General features: G+C 42.4%; 2 protein-coding genes across 9 annotated transcripts in view; one reads left to right on the plus strand and one right to left on the minus strand.

The window, feature by feature from the left end:
• Positions 1-4120, plus strand: part of COL8A1 (collagen type VIII alpha 1 chain) — an 89045-nt gene extending 84925 nt beyond the window's left edge. For both annotated transcript variants that reach the window (XM_014272034.3, XM_014272033.3), the window contains one exon: positions 591-4120. In XM_014272034.3, the coding sequence (XP_014127509.1) occupies positions 591-2497 (1907 nt within the window). In that variant the 3' untranslated portion in view covers positions 2498-4120. The remainder of the gene's footprint in view (positions 1-590) is intronic.
• Positions 4121-5130: 1010 nt separating this feature from the next.
• Positions 5131-21612, minus strand: part of ST3GAL6 (ST3 beta-galactoside alpha-2,3-sialyltransferase 6) — a 95309-nt gene continuing 78827 nt past the window's right edge. For 6 of the 7 annotated variants that reach the window (XR_012578920.1, XR_012578922.1, XR_012578919.1 and 3 more), the window contains 6 exons: positions 16728-16823; positions 16144-16330; positions 14845-14982; positions 13671-13872; positions 11276-11428; positions 5131-9584 (listed from right to left, as the gene is read on the minus strand). Coding sequence is in view for 1 of the 7 variants with exons in the window: in XM_074534711.1 (XP_074390812.1) it covers positions 9504-9584; positions 11276-11428; positions 14845-14982; positions 16144-16330; positions 16728-16823 (655 nt within the window). In the remaining 6 variants the exon portion in view is untranslated. The remainder of the gene's footprint in view (positions 9585-11275; positions 11429-13670; positions 13873-14844; positions 14983-16143; positions 16331-16727; positions 16824-21612) is intronic. The other variant, XM_074534711.1, reaches the window with a different exon arrangement.

A 21612-nucleotide genomic window follows, 5' to 3' on the forward strand; every position in this document is an offset into this window, starting at 1 on the left:
ACCTTTTTCAAAGTGTGTAGAAGAGCCATAACTAGACATGGCTATGCCAAAAGAGCAATAGTGATTAAGGCTGCAGGTTTCCAGTAATACTCTAATGGGAACCAAAGCCTTCAGGAAAATACAGACATACCTTATGTATAAACTTCTTACTAATACAATCTAATTTAATTGATCTTGCTTATTTTCGCCCATCCAGAAAAAGCACTTTCATGCCAGAGTTCCTCCCACAGCACGAGAGCACTGAGTTTCCTGCAAAAACTCTTAAAGGTAGATTGATCTACCTCAATGTGGGACAAAATGCAGATTTTGCTGTTTAAGATTGTCTAGGTAGAAAACACCACCAAAGCAGAAATGGCTTTTACATATCATGCACAGTAATTACTTTGTGGTAACAGAAGCACGCATGGAAGTTTTCAGTATGAAAAACAGTAACATCCTCTTTAATTCTCAACACCAACCTGTAACTCACTAGTTGTCTCTGTCTACACGACAAGGCATCATTAAAAGCATATTCAATTCAAAACCCTGTTTTTGGAAGGATGTGACTGCACTCACCTTTTATCTCTCCCTCTCCCCTTTCTTCTTCCCAGAAATTCCCATGCGCAGTCTGAGGGGTGAGCAAGGTCCCCCGGGTGAGCCTGGACCAAGAGGGCCACCAGGGCCACCAGGATTACCAGGTCATGGTGTACCAGGAGCCAAAGGAAAACCAGGCCCACAAGGATACCCAGGAATTGGGAAGCCGGGTTTGCCAGGGATGCCAGGAAAACCAGGGGTCATGGGGCCCCCAGGGCCAAGAGGGGAGATGGGGCCGAAGGGGGAGATTGGGCCCATGGGGATTCCTGGACCACAAGGACCACCAGGGCCTCATGGGCTTCCTGGCATAGGGAAGGCGGGTGCTCCGGGGCTGCAGGGGCAACCAGGGCCAAAGGGTGAGCCTGGGATGAAGGGGCCACCAGGAATCCCTGGGATCCCAGGGCCAAAAGGGGAGAAGGGGGTTGGGATCCCAGGTTTGCCAGGTCTGAAGGGTCCACCTGGGCTTCCTGGTCCCCCTGGCCCCGTAGGACTGCCAGGGGTTGGCAAACCCGGCATGGTTGGCTTCCCTGGCCCACAGGGACCCCTAGGCAAACCCGGACCCCCAGGAGAGTTGGGGCTGCAGGGGCCTCCAGGGGCCCCTGGGCTCCAAGGCCCTCCCGGCGCGCCTGGTATTGGCAAACCAGGCCAGGATGGCATGCCCGGCCAGCCCGGCTTCCCGGGTGGCAAAGGGGAGCAAGGATTGCCAGGCCTGCCAGGGCCCCCCGGCCTCCCTGGGGTTGGGAAGCCGGGCTTCCCTGGGCCCAAAGGGGAGCGAGGTGTGGGTGGTCTGCCTGGGCCCCTGGGACCGAAGGGGGAGAAGGGGCATGCAGGGCCACCTGGCATGGGAGGGCCACCAGGGGAACCCGGCCAGCCAGGACTGCCGGGCATCATGGGACCCCCGGGGGCCGCTGGTTTCCCAGGACCTAAAGGGGAGGGGGGTGCCGTAGGGCCACCAGGACCAGTCGGCCCCAAAGGGGAACCCGGCCTGCAGGGTTTTCCAGGAAAGCCAGGCTTTCCTGGGGAAGTGGGTGGCCCTGGGCTGCGGGGGCTGCCGGGCCCCACAGGACCCAAGGGGGAAGCCGGACACAAAGGCTTGCCAGGACTGCCGGGTGTCCCGGGGCTTGTGGGGCCAAAGGGTGAGCCCGGGCTCCCCGGAGCCCAGGGGCTTCAGGGCCCCTCGGGCATCCCGGGCATCGCGGGACCTAGTGGTCCTATTGGCCCCCCCGGGCTGCCAGGGGCGAAGGGCGAGCCAGGCATGCCCGGCCCCCCTGGCTTCCCTGGGGTAGGCAAACCTGGTGCTGCGGGGCTGCAGGGACCCCCGGGAAAACCTGGGGCGCTCGGTCCTCCTGGCCAGCCGGGGCTCCAGGGGCCACCGGGCCCCCCCGGGCCGCCAGGTCCCTCGGTCATCATCCCGCCCACTCCACCAGCTGTGGGACAATACCTGCCTGAGGTGGGACCAGGGATAGACGGCTTGAAGCCCCCCTACGGCTACAAGGGCAAGACAGACAAGGCTGGCGGCATTGTTTACGAGATGCCCGCGTTCACGGCAGAGCTGCTCACGCCCTTCCCCCGAGTCGGGGTGCCCGTGAAGTTCGACAAGCTCCTGTACAACGGCCGGCAGAACTACAATCCCCAGACGGGAATCTTCACATGCGAGATCCCCGGTGTCTACTATTTCGCCTACCACGTCCACTGTAAAGGCGCCAACGTGTGGGTGGCGCTGTACAAGAACAACGAGCCGCTCATGTACACCTACGACGAATACAAGAAGGGCTTTCTGGACCAGGCTTCGGGCAGTGCCGTGGTGCAGCTGATGCACGGAGACAAGGTTTACGTTCAGATGCCATCCGAGCAGGCAGCAGGACTCTATGCCGGGCAGTACGTTCATTCGTCTTTTTCAGGGTATTTATTGTATCCCATGTAAAGCAAACAGACAGACACACACACACACACACACACACCACAAAATCAAAACCTTTTTCCTCTGCTTCTAACTTTTATACAACAAAAGGTGCATTTTATGACCATTTGACCATCTTGTACAAAAACAAAAACAATAAATACAAAGTTTAACATTATGCACAGCTAGTTATAAAAAAGGTGTGGCAAACATACCTAAAGATGTATATCAGGTTCATAAATAGTTGTTTTGCACCCAAGGGGGACATATTAGCTGTACATTATATATTTCTGCAATGCCATGCTTACTTAATTTCATTCACAGTAATTCACTACTAAAGTTCAAATCAGTGTATGTCACTCACTCCTGTTGCATTGATCATAGTTATGAGACGAAAAACAGTGACTTAAAGCAGAGTAGGTCAGTCTCGAATTATATTTTAAAAAATTGAGAGGCTTATTTGTCTGGGTGGGGGTTTTCTTTGATTTTTTATAACCGGTCTACCTGACAAGCAAAGGTTCCCTTAGCTGGAGACTTTTATTTCCCTTCCCCTGTAATAAAATAATCCTACATGTGTGAGTTTTTTTCCTGAACAATTTATTTATGATGGAAGAGAAATCCTGATAGCATGATCATTCCCCCCGAGCCTTCTCCAGCAGTCACTGGACCTAAAATGTCACCAGTGCCTCCAGCAGGCACTGGCTTCACTTCCAAATGCCACAGCACTTAAAAAGTCTCCGTTCCCTATTCACACAGCTCAAGTAGAGGAGGTAAATCTCCCCCATTTATTTGTGCCACATCATTGAGACATTTTAGCCAACACATGGCCATACTTCCGGGTGGCATAAATTTGCTTGGATTTCTGTGCTTGTACCAAGAATCCAGTTAGCTTGTCAGAAGAAACACCTATTCTGCCACTCAGCAAAAGCTGAATCAGTTTGCTTTTCAATGACTAGGCAAAGCAGAAGTAGCTTTGTTTGCTTAACTGATTTACTGCTTGAGATCAACCAATAACTTTACTGGCAATACTGATCATGCAAATTTATCTGAGAACTTGGTTCTATCTAAAAACTGATTTCCAATCCTTATTTATACGTTACCAGTTGTCAAGGAGAACCTGCAGGCCTCAATACTTTTCTGTACTTGAGGACAGTGACTTCTGTGCATGAAGTCTCTGTCTGCTCATCAGTGGTGCTAAATCTCACCTCAACAAGTGTTCTGTTTCCAAAGGGCAGTGGACCTTGCTGTGGTTCCCTGTACAGTGCTGCACTTCACACATGGCTGCACTAGTTCAAGGAGTTAAGTGCTCATCACTTCTTCAGTGTCTTTAGCTACCGCTACTGCTTTTGATTCAAAAATGAACTAGATTTTTTCATGTAGAACTAAGATTGGATTTAACTGGCATGACCATTATTTAAATGCAGAGTTTAATGCAGTCTAACATTGACTAAGGACTCCAGTGATATAATGTGGTGCTTTATCTCAGAAATTTTATGGAATGGTGGCAGGAATGGACAAACAGTTTACCAGACACTGGTGACTTCAGTATGTTCCCAGAATGTATGAGATACGTCAAAAGCAAATAATTTTGTATTTAAAATTTTTGTACTGATTTGAAAGAAATACCTTATTAAATATCTTTAAAAATAAAACCAAAACCCAATTCTGTCTTCATTCAGAACTATCAGAAGGAACATTCATCCTGCTGAACTCATTTATCAGACCACAAGGGCTCTCTGAAACCACTGACAGCCTGATATAGGGGGGGGAAATTAATAGATACACCCTTTTCTCTAGTTCCCATCTCCTAGTAAAACATGCTCTAAGCCAGAGAGGGAACACATCCCATTTGGTGGGAGGGCACAGCAGGGTTTGGGGGGTACATGAAGAGGGAGGGACTCCCTCAGGTAGCCCTGGGGGACAAATACTGCTCAGCATGAGCCAATATGGGAGTGCAGCTGAAGAAGGCAGATGGACAGCCAAGGAATCAGCCACAGAGGCTGCTGCTAAGGGCTTTTGTTGCCTGAAAAGGCAGAACTGGCTGCCCAGGACGAGAGGTGCTGGCTCTCCTGATGTGGTTTCCTCACCTCAAAGACAAGCATTTCCTCCAAGCTGGTGAACGCCTGATCTGTCCATACTGAAAGCCTGAAATGCACTGAATACCTACTCTGCCAGAGAATTGTTATCCGAATCTCCCTTGGACTACCTGAAGCCTTCAGCATCTCATTTTTACTGCAAAAGGAAAAATACTGCACTCACTTTCTATCTAAAGCCATTTTCCCTTTCTGAAAATTTTTATTGCACACCATCTTTGTTCTTCATCTCTTATTTCAGTCCCCCACCAGTTCACAGTAAGACAAACAAGATTCAAAATACAACGAAAAATTTGAATCACAAGGATGCTGCTCTTGATCTTACCCACAAAAAACATGTCTCGGCTATGGCTGTACTCCACCTGGATCTCTAGCCACAGCACAACTCTGCCCATCTAGGTTCAAAAACTTTCAGCTGTTTGCTTTACAAAGCACTGAAGTTTGTTCCAAAACTTGAAACCATATCTGACAACACTATTTACTTGACACACGAATAATAACAGCCCTGGGCATACCCGCACATCCACACTCACACACAGAACACCAGCTTTGCAAAAATAAGTCTGAGGTCACTGTCTTTAACAGTTTATTCACAGGAAAATAATCTCCTTCTATATGTAGCATTCAAAATTTCATTTGAAACAACTCTAAGAATTCTTCAAAATACAGGTGGCATTTCAAAGGCATATAAAACTTAAGACAAATAGCAAATAAAATAAGTATTTCCCAATACCAAAAACATATGCTGAGCTTTATATGTTCTTAAAAATCACAGTCCACTTAAAAGTGAAGGTGTTTATACTCTTCCCCCAGAGCATTGCTAAAAAGGAAAGCATGGCATTGGAAACAAGAAGTACCAATTGCTAATTAAACATCAAAGTTGTGATTCTGTATTATTATCACCTATACAGTCACTGGAAATATCTGGAATACATTTAGGAACATCTCCTAGACACTCAGATTTGTATTTAGTGCAATAGTCTGCGACTTCCCTTAATTATTACAGCAGAGGAAATAATAGTTTCCCAACAAAGAAACCTCCAGAAAGTTTGAGCCAAACAGAGCTTTCAGCCAACATGTGTCATCCTGCCTGTTTTGTGCATAGTTTGGTATTTTAGAGCTGTGACTATCTGACATTGCAGCATTTTGAGATGGGTGGCAGATAAAATGCAGAAGGACCTTTGCTATAAATTCAGCAAGCTGCCAGAGAACATGAACAGAATAAGAAGGGAGGAGAACATCTTACTTCAGATAGAAAAATGATGGGAGACACTGGGGACCTACACAGTTACACCATTATCAGACACATAAATAAAGCTGGCAGCACCCTGGGATTCAAAACCGGCCGCTTCACTCCCGATATGATTAAAAAAAAAAAAACAGATAGCTTTTAAAGGGAAATTTCAGTGCAGATTTCATTTTCAGAAGCAGCAAAAAGGTAAAAAAAGTCCTAATAGCAGCTCAGGCCCAGAAACTATCTAAGTATTTGATGTCAGCATTATTGTTTTATTCTAAAAGCCCCAAGTCTTTGGTACTGCAAAACACCTCTGAAAATGTGTGCCCAGACAGAAGAATTTGTGATCACTGATGAGAAACACACTACATATGGGTGTTTCTGCCTCTGTCCTTGAGGCAGAGCAGCAGGAATGCTGTACATGAAGCAGGTGCTGGAAGAGGGCTCGTGTACACAGAATCCTACAACTTGTGGGGAGAAAAATTCATTACTTGGCTCACTGCTTATAGTAGAAGAGAAAAAAGCTACTGGCCTGCAAGCTGGGCTTTCAAGAAAAAAAAAAAAAACCCAAACAAGCAAAAAACCCAACAACAACAAAAAACCCCACCACAAATGCCTGATAGTTTATCAGCAGCATCAGCTCTTGGCTTGATCCTGAGGGAACAGTTTCATTCAAAATGTTACCCAGTCACCCAGGGACAAAAACTGCAGTGGACTCAACACCCCTGGCAGGAGCACAGAAGTGGTAGAAAAATATCCCTCAAAATACCGCTTAATTTGAAAAATAAGTCAGCCATACGATGGGAAGGCTTATTAGGATATGAAAAGAAACAGCTGATATGGATAAATGCTTGTAGAGAACATATTAAATTCATTGAGAACACCACACATTATTTAAAAAAATATTTTAGGGAGATCAAAAAGCTAATGTGGCAAAAGTGGAAAAGACTAAAGGAATTTTTTTTTTTTAAGTACAAAGATTTTGGGAGACACCATTTGTTTGCTATGAGGCTTCTATTTTTTTCCAATTATTTTATTTGATCTGCTACAGCTAGAATCCAAATCCCATCCTCCCAAAAAAACCAGAAAACCTACTAGAAAAATTGGAGAAGGAATCAGTTTAGATTAGTGGGAAGACTGTCTCTGGAGATGCAATAAAGCAGAGAAAATAACCACATCTTCAAAAGCAGAGCTCCCTACCCACTTCCTGGAACTGGAGACAGGGGTGGAGAAGCAGAGGGATGCAGTCTGCACCATCACAAAAACTCTCCTCACAGTGTCCGGAACATATTCAACAGCTCTCCTGGAAAAACACCCTCCTGGACAGCTTCCTGCAAGATGTTACATGGATGCAGCTGAAATGTGGCAACAGCCATTGGGAGAGCAGAGGGCCCCAGCTCTGGAAGCAACCACAGGTTTTGAGGGTGAAGGAGCAGCTCCCCACTTCTGCTGGCCTTGGCTCTCAGCACAATCTAAGATCTCCCAGGGGCTTCTGTGCAACAACAGCTTGGAGAACACTGCTATGTCTGCAAAAAGCCTTGCCACAGCAGCTTTTGCAGTGGAATTACTACTGTCCGGAGTTTAAATCACTGTAGGTCTGGGGCTGCAGAATCACATACAAACCTTTTTAATTAACTGAAATAACCAGGAGAAATGAATGCTGTTAGAGACACAAAGACAATAATGTCACTACTTTCTTGAGTGAAACCCCACCTGTTTGTATTGAGATTTTCAACCAAAAATCTCCACAAAGTCTCAGGAAAAAGTAAAGGAAATACAAAAAATTAAGAGCCCTTCTGCCTGCTGGTGAAGAAATGATGATTTCCTCCATTTCTACCACCAGTGTCACCTGGGGACATGCTCCCCTCTCCTCCACACCCCGACCTGCCACCCTGCACACAGCTGGAGTACAGCTGCAGCCAAGCAACATGCAGCAGACAAGACACCATGGCACACCCTGTCCCTTGCTGGGACACACCTGCACCCTTTCCCCAGCCCATGCCACAGATGTTTCTGACATCTCAAGTTATTTCAGGTATGTCCAGCTTGCTTGAAACAGACCAAAGCTCAGGAATCACTGGGTGAAAACACAAGCCTCCTTCCCTTCAGCTGTGGCACCTCTCCAAACCACACTGCCTTCCCCCTAATTCCCAAATGGCAATTCCTCTACATAGCTGCAGCAAAACAAATTGTGTTCAGCACTCTTGCAATCCTCACCTTCTGAAAATAACAAATACCCTGGTTTATGTTCATCTTGTGATTGTATGCATTACTCCTAAACGTCCTCTCTATATAATTTTATAGAAAAGCAACCATGGTATTCCTACCAACTTCAAAGACTTTTTTAAGTGGACTTATTTGCCTTTTCTTCAGGTTTGATTAATAAAGATAACCACAAAATCATCCAGAAATTCTGCCATAATTAAAATAAAAATTTTATATAGATGTCCTGTGAGAGAACTGGAACTGCACATGGTTGTTCTTTGACAGCTGTCAAGCGTGTTCCCAAGCAGATTTCATTTATTCACAGGCTTGTCAGAGACAAACCAATACAGGAAATATAAACTTCCCATTAAATGTTTCAACTAAAATCTTGAGCAAGTTCCCACTGCTAAATGATTTAGTTCATCCACACACTTCAAACTTAAATGTTAACACAGAAGAGGTAAACAGATGCCAAATGATAATTCAGCTGAAGTACATCCTGGATATTCCCTACCACACTCTAATGCCAAAAATGGGAGTATTTCTGTTTGTATTGATGTATTACAACATCTGAGGAAGGAGATTGTCCTCATTTGGAAAAATCCACCTGTTTTTGAGGAAACAAACAAAAAAAAATGCATGAGATGCTGTCCTGGAGAACTAGGACTCCAACAAACACTGACTCTAAACTCAGGCATGAACATGTTTGTCCAATCTTTTGTTTCTATTGTGCTATGGGGGTTGACACAGGTAGTTCGGACAGGTCTTCAGTCTTCATATTCCCTCTTTTTTAAGTCAAGTCAGCAACTGTAAAATTTACTGGATGCACAGCACAGGGAGTATTATTATTCTATAAAATGTGTACAACATTGTCAACACCAACATCTCCACAAATCAGACAAAGGGTCTTCACCTTCGGCAGACAGAAGCCGAGAGTTGATGGTCAGTGCAGAAGCTGTGGCTGCTCAGCTGAAGGTCGACATCCTCTCCTCAGGAGTATGGCAGAACAAAACCTGTACAGTCTGTACGTTCCCCCTTCTCCAAAACACACAGTAATGATTTAGATGCATAGTTTTAAAGCAATTTTCATACAAGAAGACAAGACAGTCATGACTTTACATCCACCTAGTGAATGAGCACCGGTCATCTCAGTCTCTTGACAGTGGAACTCTTTTGGAGGACAACATCAGAAACAAAAGTATTCCAGAGAATTAATCGTTTGGAAAGTGATGTACATCACATTTTTATATATCCCTGATACTTTCAGTTGAAAGTTTCACGGTTTCCCCACTATTAAATAGCTTCACAGAAATTCAGTTAACTTTGTTTGCAACAGTCCATTACCCTCAGTTAAAAGCTTTTGCCTTGATGAGGTTTCTGGGCTCCTTTAAACAGTAAACAGTTATGTTGCGCTTAAAAAATAAAAATGTCATACAAAAAATAAACATTTTTCAAATCTTGAAAATAGTGATTGTTCTTTGTATTTTCCATTCAGCTTTCACGTCAAATTGATCACAAAGTTCTTGTCTATAAGCTTCTTCAAAAATTTCTGCTCGGCGGTGATGTTGTGGTATTCATTCTAAAGAGATGTGAGGGAATAATAAAATTAATTATGAAATCAAATTATAACCAGCAGCACCACTTGGCCGTTCCTTTCTATTACCTGGGATACTTGGAAGATGCTAAGAACAGAAAAGATCTGGGGAAAGACTTCTTAGCAAAGGCTTAGCACAGTTTCCCAAGAAAAGAAGATGCTCAAAACTAGATTAGGTATTTCCGTAAGGACACAACTGAAAAAGATGACCCTTTGATGATAAGAACAGGTGAAATGTGGGCTCACAGAAATCCTTCCATTATTAACTCTTCCAAGTCCTTGCCCTGCTTATTCAGAACAATGGCTCTGTAAGAACATTTACAGCACAAGCAGTAAGAAAATGAGTAATTGTCAAAGCTCAGTGCAGGTTCTTGAAAAAGCACATCAGGCACTTCTAGTTCAGATGCATCCTGCCAATTAGGTTCAGCAAGCCCAAAGCAACCCATCTTCTGTGCTGCATCCAGGTTCTCAAGGAGACCACTAAGGTTAGTGGAGGGCAGCACAAGGAAAGTAAATTTACTTAAAGACACTGAATCCTGTAAATAAAAACGAATATAATATGTATACTGCATAAAAGATTATACGGATGTAGTATGGTATTTGCAATTTATTGCCACTAAAGAACTAAAAGGAACATTTTTGTTTAATAGTTTGTTTTTTGAAGTTTTGAGACTTCAGGAAACTTATGGATGTCTATTCAACTAATGATCAGCCTTACTCAAACTTAGTATATGTTGAAGAAAAGCACCTGCAGAGAAGAGCCTCCAAAGGAGGACAAGTTCAGTGTCAGAGGAAAATTATCTCAGAATAGCAGGCATCTAGGAGTTCTGAGAAAAACCTGAAAGGCTCCTATGGGCATTGTCTCTACCCTTCCTCTGCAGCAAATGGAAGAGGAAGAAAATGGCACCCATATGCTCTGGGCAAATGACCAAAGAAAACGTCACACTTCAGTGAAGGGCTAAGACAGGGTTGGCTTGAAATACAGAGATTAAGACAAATGAATACAAGAGCAGAGACATAAAAGAAAACAGAGGCATGGCCTTAGCAAAGCAGGAAGGAAGAGAAGGCATTCCTGATACTTTCCAGGCTCCTGCTGAGTTGTGGCTTCCCCCTCCTGGAAGCAGTTCCTTCTCTTCCTAGCCTCCTCCAAGAGCTGCTTTTCTTTTCTACTTTGAATTTCCAAAATTCAGTTCTTTTCCTATGGAAGACCTATACAAGTTCATAGGTCTTAACTCCTTCCATTCCCCTTTGCTCTTCTTTCTGCCTTTTAAGGAGTCTAATAGCTATGACATACAGTACAAGCAGGTGCCAAGGAAAAAGACAACACCAAAAGAAACAACATTGTTTATGTGCTGACAGTGCTAACAAAGATGTCTCTAGGACAAGAGCTGTGCAGCCTAAGGAAAACACCAGCAAAGCTGAACACAACACACAAATGGACATCTCATGCAGACACTGCAGAATATGGTACAGCACAAGGGACACAACAATCAGTATCTACATTTTTCAGAAACAACAGCAGACAGGAAGAGATGCAAGCAATGTTAACCCAGAAGCAGCTGAACCAGGAGAAGGTGGGAGGCCCTTCTGACCTGCAGTCCACACTTCTATCTATATTGAATTGCCTTCCCCAATTACCAGCTCTATTTCTCTCAGCACAAACAAGTGTTAGTTACCTGCATCATCTGAGACATGGTTTCATTGCCATAGTAGTGCAAAGAGCTATTTCTGTCAGTGAAGTCGTACTTGAAGCCTGCCAGATGGACTTCATGGCATATGTGAAATGCCAGTGTAATGGCAATTAGCCCTGTTGTTGGATGCTTGGGTTTCTGCAACAAAACAAAAAGAGAACACACAAATACATACCTGGCAGCCTGATGGGAACAGCAAACTTAAGAACAGAGACAAGGGCAATCAGGCAGCCTGGGTCTTCTACAGATGTTTGGTTTTTACAGGTTGATCCACTCCTATCGCTAAAGAAATAAGTTACTGCCCCCTAAGGCTTCCCATGACCAGAGGTGTCTGTGATGTCAGCCCCACAGGCTTCCCTGGAATTCCTTGGTTTCTAGTGAGGGCTGAGCCCACAGTGTAGTCCTTCCCTCCACAGAGGCATCAGAAAGTCTCCCCATTACTCTGCTCAGCTACTTTCATAAAACTGGGCAGGCTTCACTACACTGGAAAACAATTTACAACCCCCTCAAATTTGACTGAATTATGAGATGTGTTCAGAAGTAGCCGCATGATGGAGACCCAGATGAACAGAATATGATATGACAAAATTTTCATAGCAACAAAGTAAAAAAGCATGAAGGCTATGACTACACAAATTTGACTGAATTTGCATTTCTTCAAAGCAGGGAAATTCCAGAAGAACTTTGCTTCAGACCTTCCCATGCTATTCCCATTAGAAGAAACAAAATCATTTCTCCCTACAATAAGTTCGGAAGCAAATGCAATGTAAAATGAACAGCATGTCATAAACGGGTTTTAACTGTGCAAAATTAAGAGCACCTAACCAAAAGGTAGCATTTCTCACAAAAGCACAGCAGAACTCCATGCAACCATCTGCCCTATCTTGTGTTCAGATACATGACTTCCTTAGTACCAGGAGAGGCTAATACGATCTGGGGAAGTAAATGAGGCATGCTTTTTTAGAGAGAGATGAACTCATTCATTTGGCCATTTGACCATGATGAAGCTAAGGTGAAAAGGTGTCCCCAGAAATGAACAAAACTTTCAGGCACCAATACCCTTCTTAGCTACAGAAAAATTTTTTCTCGGAGACCAAAACAGCTATCATATGCTCTTTAGCAGCTGCAGTCAAACCTCAAACTAAGCACAAAATCATGGGCTTTTTTTTGAACTCTGACCCCAAGGCTCAGTTTGTCTCTGAAAAAGATGCAAACAAACCAGTACTAGACAACTCTGTGCATAGAACAGGCAGATGCACTCAATGTTTTTCTTTGTGACAACACTTCGTATGACAACACAAAAAATCCCCAGGAAGGAGTTACTATTCTCAGCTCTTTAAAGTCTAACTGAAGTCACAGAAAGGAACTATCACCTTTTATGAAAAAAATTTATGCAACTCTTGGAATATTGCAGAAATAGTATCTGCTTCAAATGTGCACTATGCCCAGGGCTCCTGCCAGTTAGCAAAATAACTTTCTGCCCTAGGGGCCCAACATCATAAACTCAGTGGTGACTCTGTTGCAACATCCATACTAAACAGGATCCCAAAACTATAGCAGGAATGCTACATGTCATGATTAGTGCTATTTGGAAATATCAGGAGTACCACAGATTGCAACTACCTCTGTTCACCTGTAGTTATCATAAAATTCACTTCAAAAAATATCATTTAAAAGCAACTACTTTTAAAATGTACTATCATGCAATATCCAGATATCCTCTGCCTGTAATAAAATATTTTCAGCCTACTTAATGGGAATAGGCACAGCCCTGGAATGACTCCACTACACTTTCTGAGTTTAGAGTTTAGTGGTGCTGGGGCAACACATCTGACTTTATTCCCAGCTCTACCAACAATCAGAAATGCTTATTGGCTATGCACTAATGTGCTCACTGGGAACATGAGACTGGTTTAATGGAAAAGGTAGGGACAGCAGGGAAAGCAACAGTGGTTGCTGGCATGTCCTGCAGGCAGAGGGGGCTGAAGCACAGGACAGCGAAGGCAGCACCAGCCCTGCCCAGGGACAAGCAATGGGACAGAGGGCTCCGGTGTGAGACCTTCCTGCCCATGGAGCCTGTGGTGTGACCTGCAGCTTAACCAAGCTGTGCCAGTGCCCCTGCAGATGCGCAGGCTCCTGTTATCTCCCCGTCACAGCCCACCTCTGAGATGGGAGGAAAGGGAGGAAGAGCATGCTTGAGATTGATCATTGCTGTACAGGGGTGAGGAACTGCAAAACCCCTGGCATGCAGTAAGCAGGATATATATGGGGGTAGCAGAAGGGGACTCTAGCTCTGTGCAGGGGCACTCAAAGGCAGGAGAAGAGCCAAGGGGCTTGTGCCTACATATCAGCTGACACCATGCACATCTCTCTGACTCACTGACAGCACTGCTTTTAATGTCCACTTCCACTGAGAGAGGAGCCCCAGAAGAGTCAGGAGGAACTTCTGGACTCGTGGAGGCCATGTGCGTTCTGTGGCCATTTAGATTAGTCAGGCATCCAATTACTATGCTGCTTTCTTGCCACCCTTGGCTGAAATGCCAGGGGCCCAAGCAAGCACATACCAAAATGGCTATTTCAGTCTAAGAGTTAGTAAGGGAGAAAAAAAACACTATTAGGCTCAGAAAACAGAAAGAAATTTTAGAAAGAGGTACAGAACATACCCCCCTGCCATCCGCTCAATATTAGAAAGAGTAAACCAGAAAAAAAATTGTGGCAGATACTCCACAGTGACAGCCTGTTAACATTTCCACACGTATCACTTGGGTGGTGTTGGTGAAGTGGGGATGTGACCCCAGGTAAACTGTTTCTGTGCAAAACAGCACATGGTTGATCCTGACTGCACAAGGGAGGTTCCCAGCTTGAAGCTTTACCTTTCATCAAAAACATTTTTCCATCAAGAACTGACAATTAAAACATATTTTTATGTCCAAATTACTGGTTAGCTCATTACAATGCTTGGCATCAAATCAGTAAGTACAACCATGCTGCCAGACATTCATCATTAGCATAGGGCTGGAATATCTTCATTGTTCCCTAGTCCCTCCCCAGCCCCAGGAATATGAAATTGCAGAGAGTTAGAATTACCAGTCTGCTGGGGTTTGGAGGGGGGGGGGGTATTTTTGGTCTTTTGGGTTTTGGCGGAGGTTTCATTGTTTGTATGGGTTTTTTTGTCTGTATTTTTATGTGCCTTGAAGTTTTTGTTAAAAACACCCAAAATTCATATCCAGACTCCCTATTATTTCTAGAAGCTCTTTGGCTATGTCATGCTGCATTACCTCTCTGTCTTCCCTAGTTTTGGTAAAGGCATTTTGTCTGTCAGGAAAGCAGCTTCATTTCATACCAATTACAGAAGGTACTTTTGGCACACAACGCTAGCCACTCTTTTTGGGTTCCATTCTCCCATCTTCTAAAACCACCATCTAAATGGCAGACTACTTTAATGCAAACCTAAAGGGTTTTCTACATTACAGTCTACTGTAATAAAGATATAATTGCCTCTAAATACACATTTGGTTGCACAAAACTAGAAGAGACAAAAGGAAAAAGCATACCTCCTTCTTAGGAAACCGTGTTGGGAAATGAAGCCACTCATAAGCAGCTTTCCTGGTGATGCTGGGATCAAGAATCCTGATTTGACTCGATTTGTAGATCATATTCAGAGCTGGTTTCTTCCAGAAGCCCTTCACGCTCTGTGACAGGCAAGTAAATACACATTTTTAACAAATGAAAACAGTTGAATTTAGTTTTGTAGCAACTCTAACCAGTGTAAATTCCAAGAGCATGATGTTAAAGAAGAAGAAGAGTGCTTAATCTCCCTAAGTTCAAAAACACCTGCTCCCGCAACAGGAAACAGACTGCTGCAGACGTAGCCAGCTGGCTGGAAAACAGCTTTGCAGAAAGGTCCCTGACGGACGGCATGTACCAACAATATGCCCTGGAGGCCATAAATACTCACTGTGTGCTAGCCATGTTAGTAAGAGCATAGGCAACAGGCAGACAGAAGTTGCTATTATTCTCTTACTTTGCACTGCGCCCTTTCTGCAGTCCCACAAATGCTGTGCTGGGCTCCCCACTGTGCAGGGGAGTGTCAGCAGAGGGTCACTACAACAGCCAAGAGGCCAGAGCCCACAGCAAACAAAAAGGGTCTGAGGAGGCTGGGCTTGTTCAACCCATCTTCAACTATCTGAAGGGGTTAACGAAGATGAGATCACACTCTTCTCAGAGGCACACAGTGAAAGAAGGAGAAATTTTCTCCTGCAAGTGTGCTGAAGCACTGGAATGGAGTTTGTAGAAATATCCTTGGAGATACTCAAGATTTACTCAGACAGTGCCCTGAGAACTCAGTATGACTTTGAACTTGGCCCTTAATGAAGAAGACTCAAAAAGATTTTGGACTTCAGACCTTCTGAGAGAGGTCACTTTTAACATTATTCTGCAATTCCTGCAAGTGCACAGGGTAAAATAATGTGGGAAATGGCTGGAGCATGCATGTTAAAATATCAAACAACACTAGGAAGAGGATAAAAATACATTTTCCAGAGGTATACTGCTCAGTGGTGAGGAACTGATCAAATATGTGCATTAGAAAGAAGACAAAGCATTTATGGAAGAGGCATATTAAATAGAATGACTACAAGGAGATCCAGAGCTCCTCACAGAATTCACAGAGTGACTAGGTTAGAAGAGACCTTAAAGATCATTGAGCCCAACCCATGCCTTAACACCTCAACTAAACCATGGCACCAGGTGCCTCCCTCTCAGCTGGAAGGACTACAATTAAAAAAAAATGTGTATTTTACAGAAGCAATGTGTGGCAAGATGAGCCAAGGCATATGAATAATTGAACTCACTATTTTCTGACCACCAAGTATCTCCCAAAGCCACTTCAAGTCCCGTGGTTTGAAGACGATGAGAACAATAGTGGTATTAGGGTCATAGTGGATGGGATCTGAGAAGATAGATTCTGGGTAAGAAAGGCGAAAAGTTGTCCTCCTCCCAACATCCTCTTCATACCCTATCACAGGGCCATTATTCATTCTGTAGAGGACACAGGCACAGAGACATCAGTGACTGCCCCACCCGTGTTCCTACTGTGCAGCGGCTGCCACATGTGTTGCTAGTCTGCAGGACAGACACTGTGTGTAGGTACAGGAAAGTTTAGCAGCCCAGCATTTACGTATCACATTAAACAGCAGAGGAGCAATTATCAGGTGCACTCACCCTGTACACTCAGAGGGATCAAGCACACACAGGAATGTGGCCAAGGTGGTTTAAAATACAGTCACACAATTGCTTATTGTGTGTCACTCAAGTAGAAAGCGTCTTCTAGTTTGGCTCCAACACGCACACGCTAGAGAAGGGCAGAGAGAATACCCGGCCTTGGAGAATTACCCATTTCTCCGTGTACACAAAATGCAAAGGAGATAGCATTTACCTTATTATGATATCATACGAGTCAATTTTCTCCCCTAAAGTCTTATTTCGAAGTACTCCTCCGTTACCAACAACAATGCACCGTCGACAGGGAATGCTGTGGAACGAAGAGAAGTTTTAATATACACTACTTCCTTGGCTTCATATTATTAATGATACTTCTGCACGTTATCTGGCTTATTTTTTAAGTAAGATTCTGTATCTTTTGCAGCCCTTGGCCCCTAAAAAGCAGATTCAATCCCTTATCATGTACTATGGCTGCTTAAAAAAAAAAAAAAAAAAAAAAAAGGCACTATTTCAGGGACTGACAAAGTCCATAATTGGCTTCTCTCTTGTGAAACTGTTTTTACACATCTGCTTTTTCAAGTGGTCTGCTGTTTAAGATCACACCTAACCAGTTTGTGATATGGGTGCCATTTGATAAATTATCTGCCACAGTCCTTCAAATTTGTCCCAGTCTGGAAAAGCTAACTCAATATTAAGGTGCTTCTGCAGTATTATACAACTGTACGCCTCCAACACAAACTAAAGCAGCAAAATTTATGTTCACCTTACAGGCCTATGAGCTGTTCATGTGAAAAATCTTAGCACAATGACACATGGCAGCTTTTCAAATTAATATGGTGTTGATTTTTCTCCCTCTACTTAAAAGGTGCTGTCTAAGTCAAAACCTATTTACACAAGTGACTGTGCATGCTGTCATAATGTAACAAGATGGATTCCTTGATAAAAGGTTGCATTCTTATACGACCAGATTCAAATTAGACACCATTACTAGGCCTATAAAATACTAAGTGCTAAAAAGTAAGATTTTATACTTCATCAAATCAAGAGAGAAATTTCAAATTTACAATACATTCAGAGATAAAAAACATGCAAAACAGGTATTGTGGAGATGTTAAACTTATGAAAGTTTAAGCTCTTTGAAAGTTTAAGGTTTTCAAAGTTACCACAGGTTTTTTCAGTGCATATTTAGCTTTTACCATCCTGTTTCGATGCTAATAAAACATGTTGGGAAAAAAAAAAAAAGGAGGAGGAGCTCACAAATAGGCTTGCTGGTTTTTTTACTCAATATATTTTAGCTTTTTAGGGAAGGTTTAAATCAAACATGTAAAACTGTAAACTCCTTTCAGAATAAGCACATCATTTTTTGTTGTAAAAATGCCTCTTTGTTTAGAGCAAAAGCCATTCAATTTGGTTGCAGCAGGAACAATGAGAAAATATAAGTCACCTCACAGTAACATCCCATTCCTTTAGTTCTTTCTTCAAGTAAGAAAAAGCCTCCATGCCACTTATTGCTCTAGGTTCAGGACACCAAAACTATGTCCCAAAACCCACTATAACTTATATTGAATTCCCAGCATGGCACTTCATGCAAACTAATTAACTTCTTTCTCCTCAAATAGTCCAATCTGTTTTTTCAGCTCAGAGTTATTATTCAACATCAATCAAAACAGCTGGTTCCAGCCAAGACTGAGCAACATCTCAATGTACAAAGCAGTTCCCTGAATTTCCTACAGAATTAACAACCTCTGCAGAAATAACCTGCCTTTAAACATACATACACGCATACATACACACACACACACATATAAAACCAGTGCTCTAAATGCAGCTTCCAGGGTTGGGTCACATGAAAAAAAGCTAGCATACCTTACTCAACTGTTTCCTGAACAGCTTCATAGAAGGCAAGCATTCATTAGAAGACTTCCAGCTAATACCATAACTCATGTGACCTGGTATCTCGAAAATCAGAGGGATGAAAACCTGTTATCCCATCCTGTCTGCAGTACACTCACTCCCTCTACGCCCCCTAAATCCCTTCCCTCTCTACTCTTTTTGCCCTTCATTTTCCATTTTATTTTTCTATCTAGTCTGAAAGTATCTTAAGAAAGCAGGCTGATGAACATATGCCTCTTACAATTTACAGCAAGAGTAAGAATGCAGAAGTTGTCCTTTTCCTGAATTACACCTTGTTGCTTACAGCTATAGCTTAGAGCTCAATGTAAGGAAGGAAAAGGGAAAACCGGAAGAAAAAATGTCATCAGTAAGTGATGAGGGTGGAGTGAGGGAGAGGGGCAAAAAGCACAAGATTAGCATATGGTTGTATGTGTCCTGGCATTTACTTGGAGGAGCCACTGCTTTTTCTGTTCCTTGTAGACTAACTTAAAGTAATTTCTTATTACATACCTTTCAACTTTTGGAAGAGGTAATTTAAGATATTTGTTCAGCAAGTTAATCTCTAGCAATTGAAATAATGCCTTCCACTCTGGTATACAATTAAGAGGTCTTTGGTTTCTCGTTTCTGTAGTCATGATGCAGCAGGACACAGGACAGGGAGGGCAAAATAATATGTGCCTTCAGAACTGAGCAACTGAGGTTTGCTCAGCTACAGAAGTTGTGTAGCTGTTCTCAAGTCAAATTCAAGTTTTTTTCTTATTGCTGAATGCAGACTAGATTTTGTTTATGACTAAAAGTTGACTAGTACTAATTGGACAGAAAACAGAGTGAAATTTGAAGCTAGATTAAGTTTTTGAATTACTTCATAAAATGCATACTCAAAGTTATCAGCTGCCAACAATTATCCAATAAAAATCTAAAATTAATATTTGAACTTTTGAAATGGGTACAGTCAACAAGCAGATCAAATATTTCTAAAGAAGTGTACACGAGAAGAGTCAAACAAATTTAAACAAACAGTAGTACTGAGCCCACTAACAACAATAAGCAGGGAGGGAAACTGTTTATGTTAAAAACCAGAGCATAGTATCATAGAAAATGAACACATGACACAGAGATAAAACATATGTAGCAAGGCTGAACTACATTTAAAGGTTCTTAAGTTAAATAAACTGATTTTTACTTACAGCAGATCACAGGTCAACACACGAATTTTCAGCAGACTGTTACTCCCAGATACTTTAACAACCTCACTTCATAAAATTTTCTTTTCCTGTTTTCAAATTGAACTACCCCAAACACTCAACCTTTCTCCAAGTCAATATATTGACAAGAAGAGAAATTAGTTTAGATATCCTTAAACGACATCAGCTGTGCCACAAGTAACATATAACAGATTGCAATATCTGGATGTTCAGTAGCACAGTATTTGTGACAGTGAAAAATATTAAGACCTTGGCTGTACCAACAGCTGTAGGAAAGGTCTGAGTGACAAAAGGATTGCCTTTATATGTTAGAAATCTACTAAAAATATAAACAGATGCCAATGTAAACACCATGGTAACTGATCTCCAATGTCTGCAGGTACTAAGTCACTCAAACCACTGCCCCATTCAGGTGGTGCACAAAAGCCTCAATCTCAAGGCTAGGCCTTGGCTTATGTATTTCCTTTATATGGTGAAATGCTAACAGAAACATTTTCCTAGTCTATAGAAGAAAAACATTGCTAAATGGAAATGTATCCTCTAAAGGTCAGAAGGTTTGCATCCTCCACATTCCGCTGAAATCCTGTTTCAGTGGAAAAAGAAAAGATCTCAGACTCCACTCCTTCAACACACCCCTGTAGTCACTTGAGGAATGCAAATTATTTCCTTCGAGGTTATTTGATAAAAAGAGGATGCAAAGGTCACATTTTGTTAACTCAGGATTGTGTAAATGCATTTGTTAGAACTGTTGAGCTCAGATACCTTAGAGCACTCAGCAAGGAGCTGAAGTCACAGTCAAACTGAAGTCAGTGATACTGTTCATTTCCAAACTACTCTTTTTTTACCCCCAAAATAAGATCAAATTCTCACCTTTACAAAGTGAGAATCTGATCTTAGTTTGGGGGTAAAAAAAACCTCTGTAGCTCACTGTGTACAGATTTACCTAAGCTGTACACAAATACAGCTATATAAGCACCAGAGACCTCATGCTTATCTAGGCTAATATTTGCCTGCCTTAAAAAACATTTATAGGGAAATCTGGTTTGTGTTCTGCCAAGAAGGCTGAATTGGACAACAGTATTACAGAGTTGCCTAATAATTCTGTAGTATTGAAGAATATTTTTAGGATTAACTCCTAAAGAGATTCACTTTTAAAAGCCACTATATCTCAGTGAAATATATGTATAAAAATTCTTCCTGACTACAGTGATTCGTGCCTTAAGAGTGCTGTACACAAAACCTGATGGATCTAGAAAGAATATATTGTATTAAGTCATTGTCTGCTTGATTTGTTAATATTAATGCCTGTTAAATTGTAATAGGTCTCATTTTGCTTCAGTACCACTGAAGTATGTTACTTTTTATTAAAAAAAGCATACTTCCCAGAACTACTAACCATATCTACATCTCAGAGAACCTACATTTAAAGGATGAATACCTATTTTTTATCACTTTTCATCTACAGGTCAAGTATTTCCACCTAAAAAGGTACAAGCATCTCTGCTTTAGAGCACAAACGATTAAGGTCCTGAACTTCTTTCTAATATAACATCTGGCACTGTCCTTCAAACTCCACATAAAATAGCAGCTTCTATGAGCCAATTCTGTATAAATTTACCCTGTTATTACACTCCTGATAGAAAATACAGTTTTACATTTTTCCTTCCTTTTCTTAAGAGTAAACTTGAACATCCTAGAAAAAGACTGAACACAGAGAAAGGCAGGAGTACAGTAGGGGAAAAAAAAAACCAACACTCTATTAAAACAAAGCCTTAGGTTTGAACATATTACACCCAAGTTTAATTAAACTGTGATCCTGACATTTGGCTTCATGCAGCAATCTTTTATGATACCAGTAATTAAAAAAACAAAAGTACAGCCAAGCTCAGCGTTATTTGTGTTCAACTCTATTAAGAAATGTGTATATTAACATCACATCTGGCAGGCTGTCAGCCCATTTGCTAGACTGCAAATCCAAGGAGTCATTTGCATCACTTTGTA

The sequence above is a fragment of the Zonotrichia albicollis genome, chromosome 2, assembly GCF_047830755.1.
Source record: "Zonotrichia albicollis isolate bZonAlb1 chromosome 2, bZonAlb1.hap1, whole genome shotgun sequence".
Taxonomy (NCBI): Eukaryota; Metazoa; Chordata; class Aves; order Passeriformes; family Passerellidae; genus Zonotrichia; species Zonotrichia albicollis.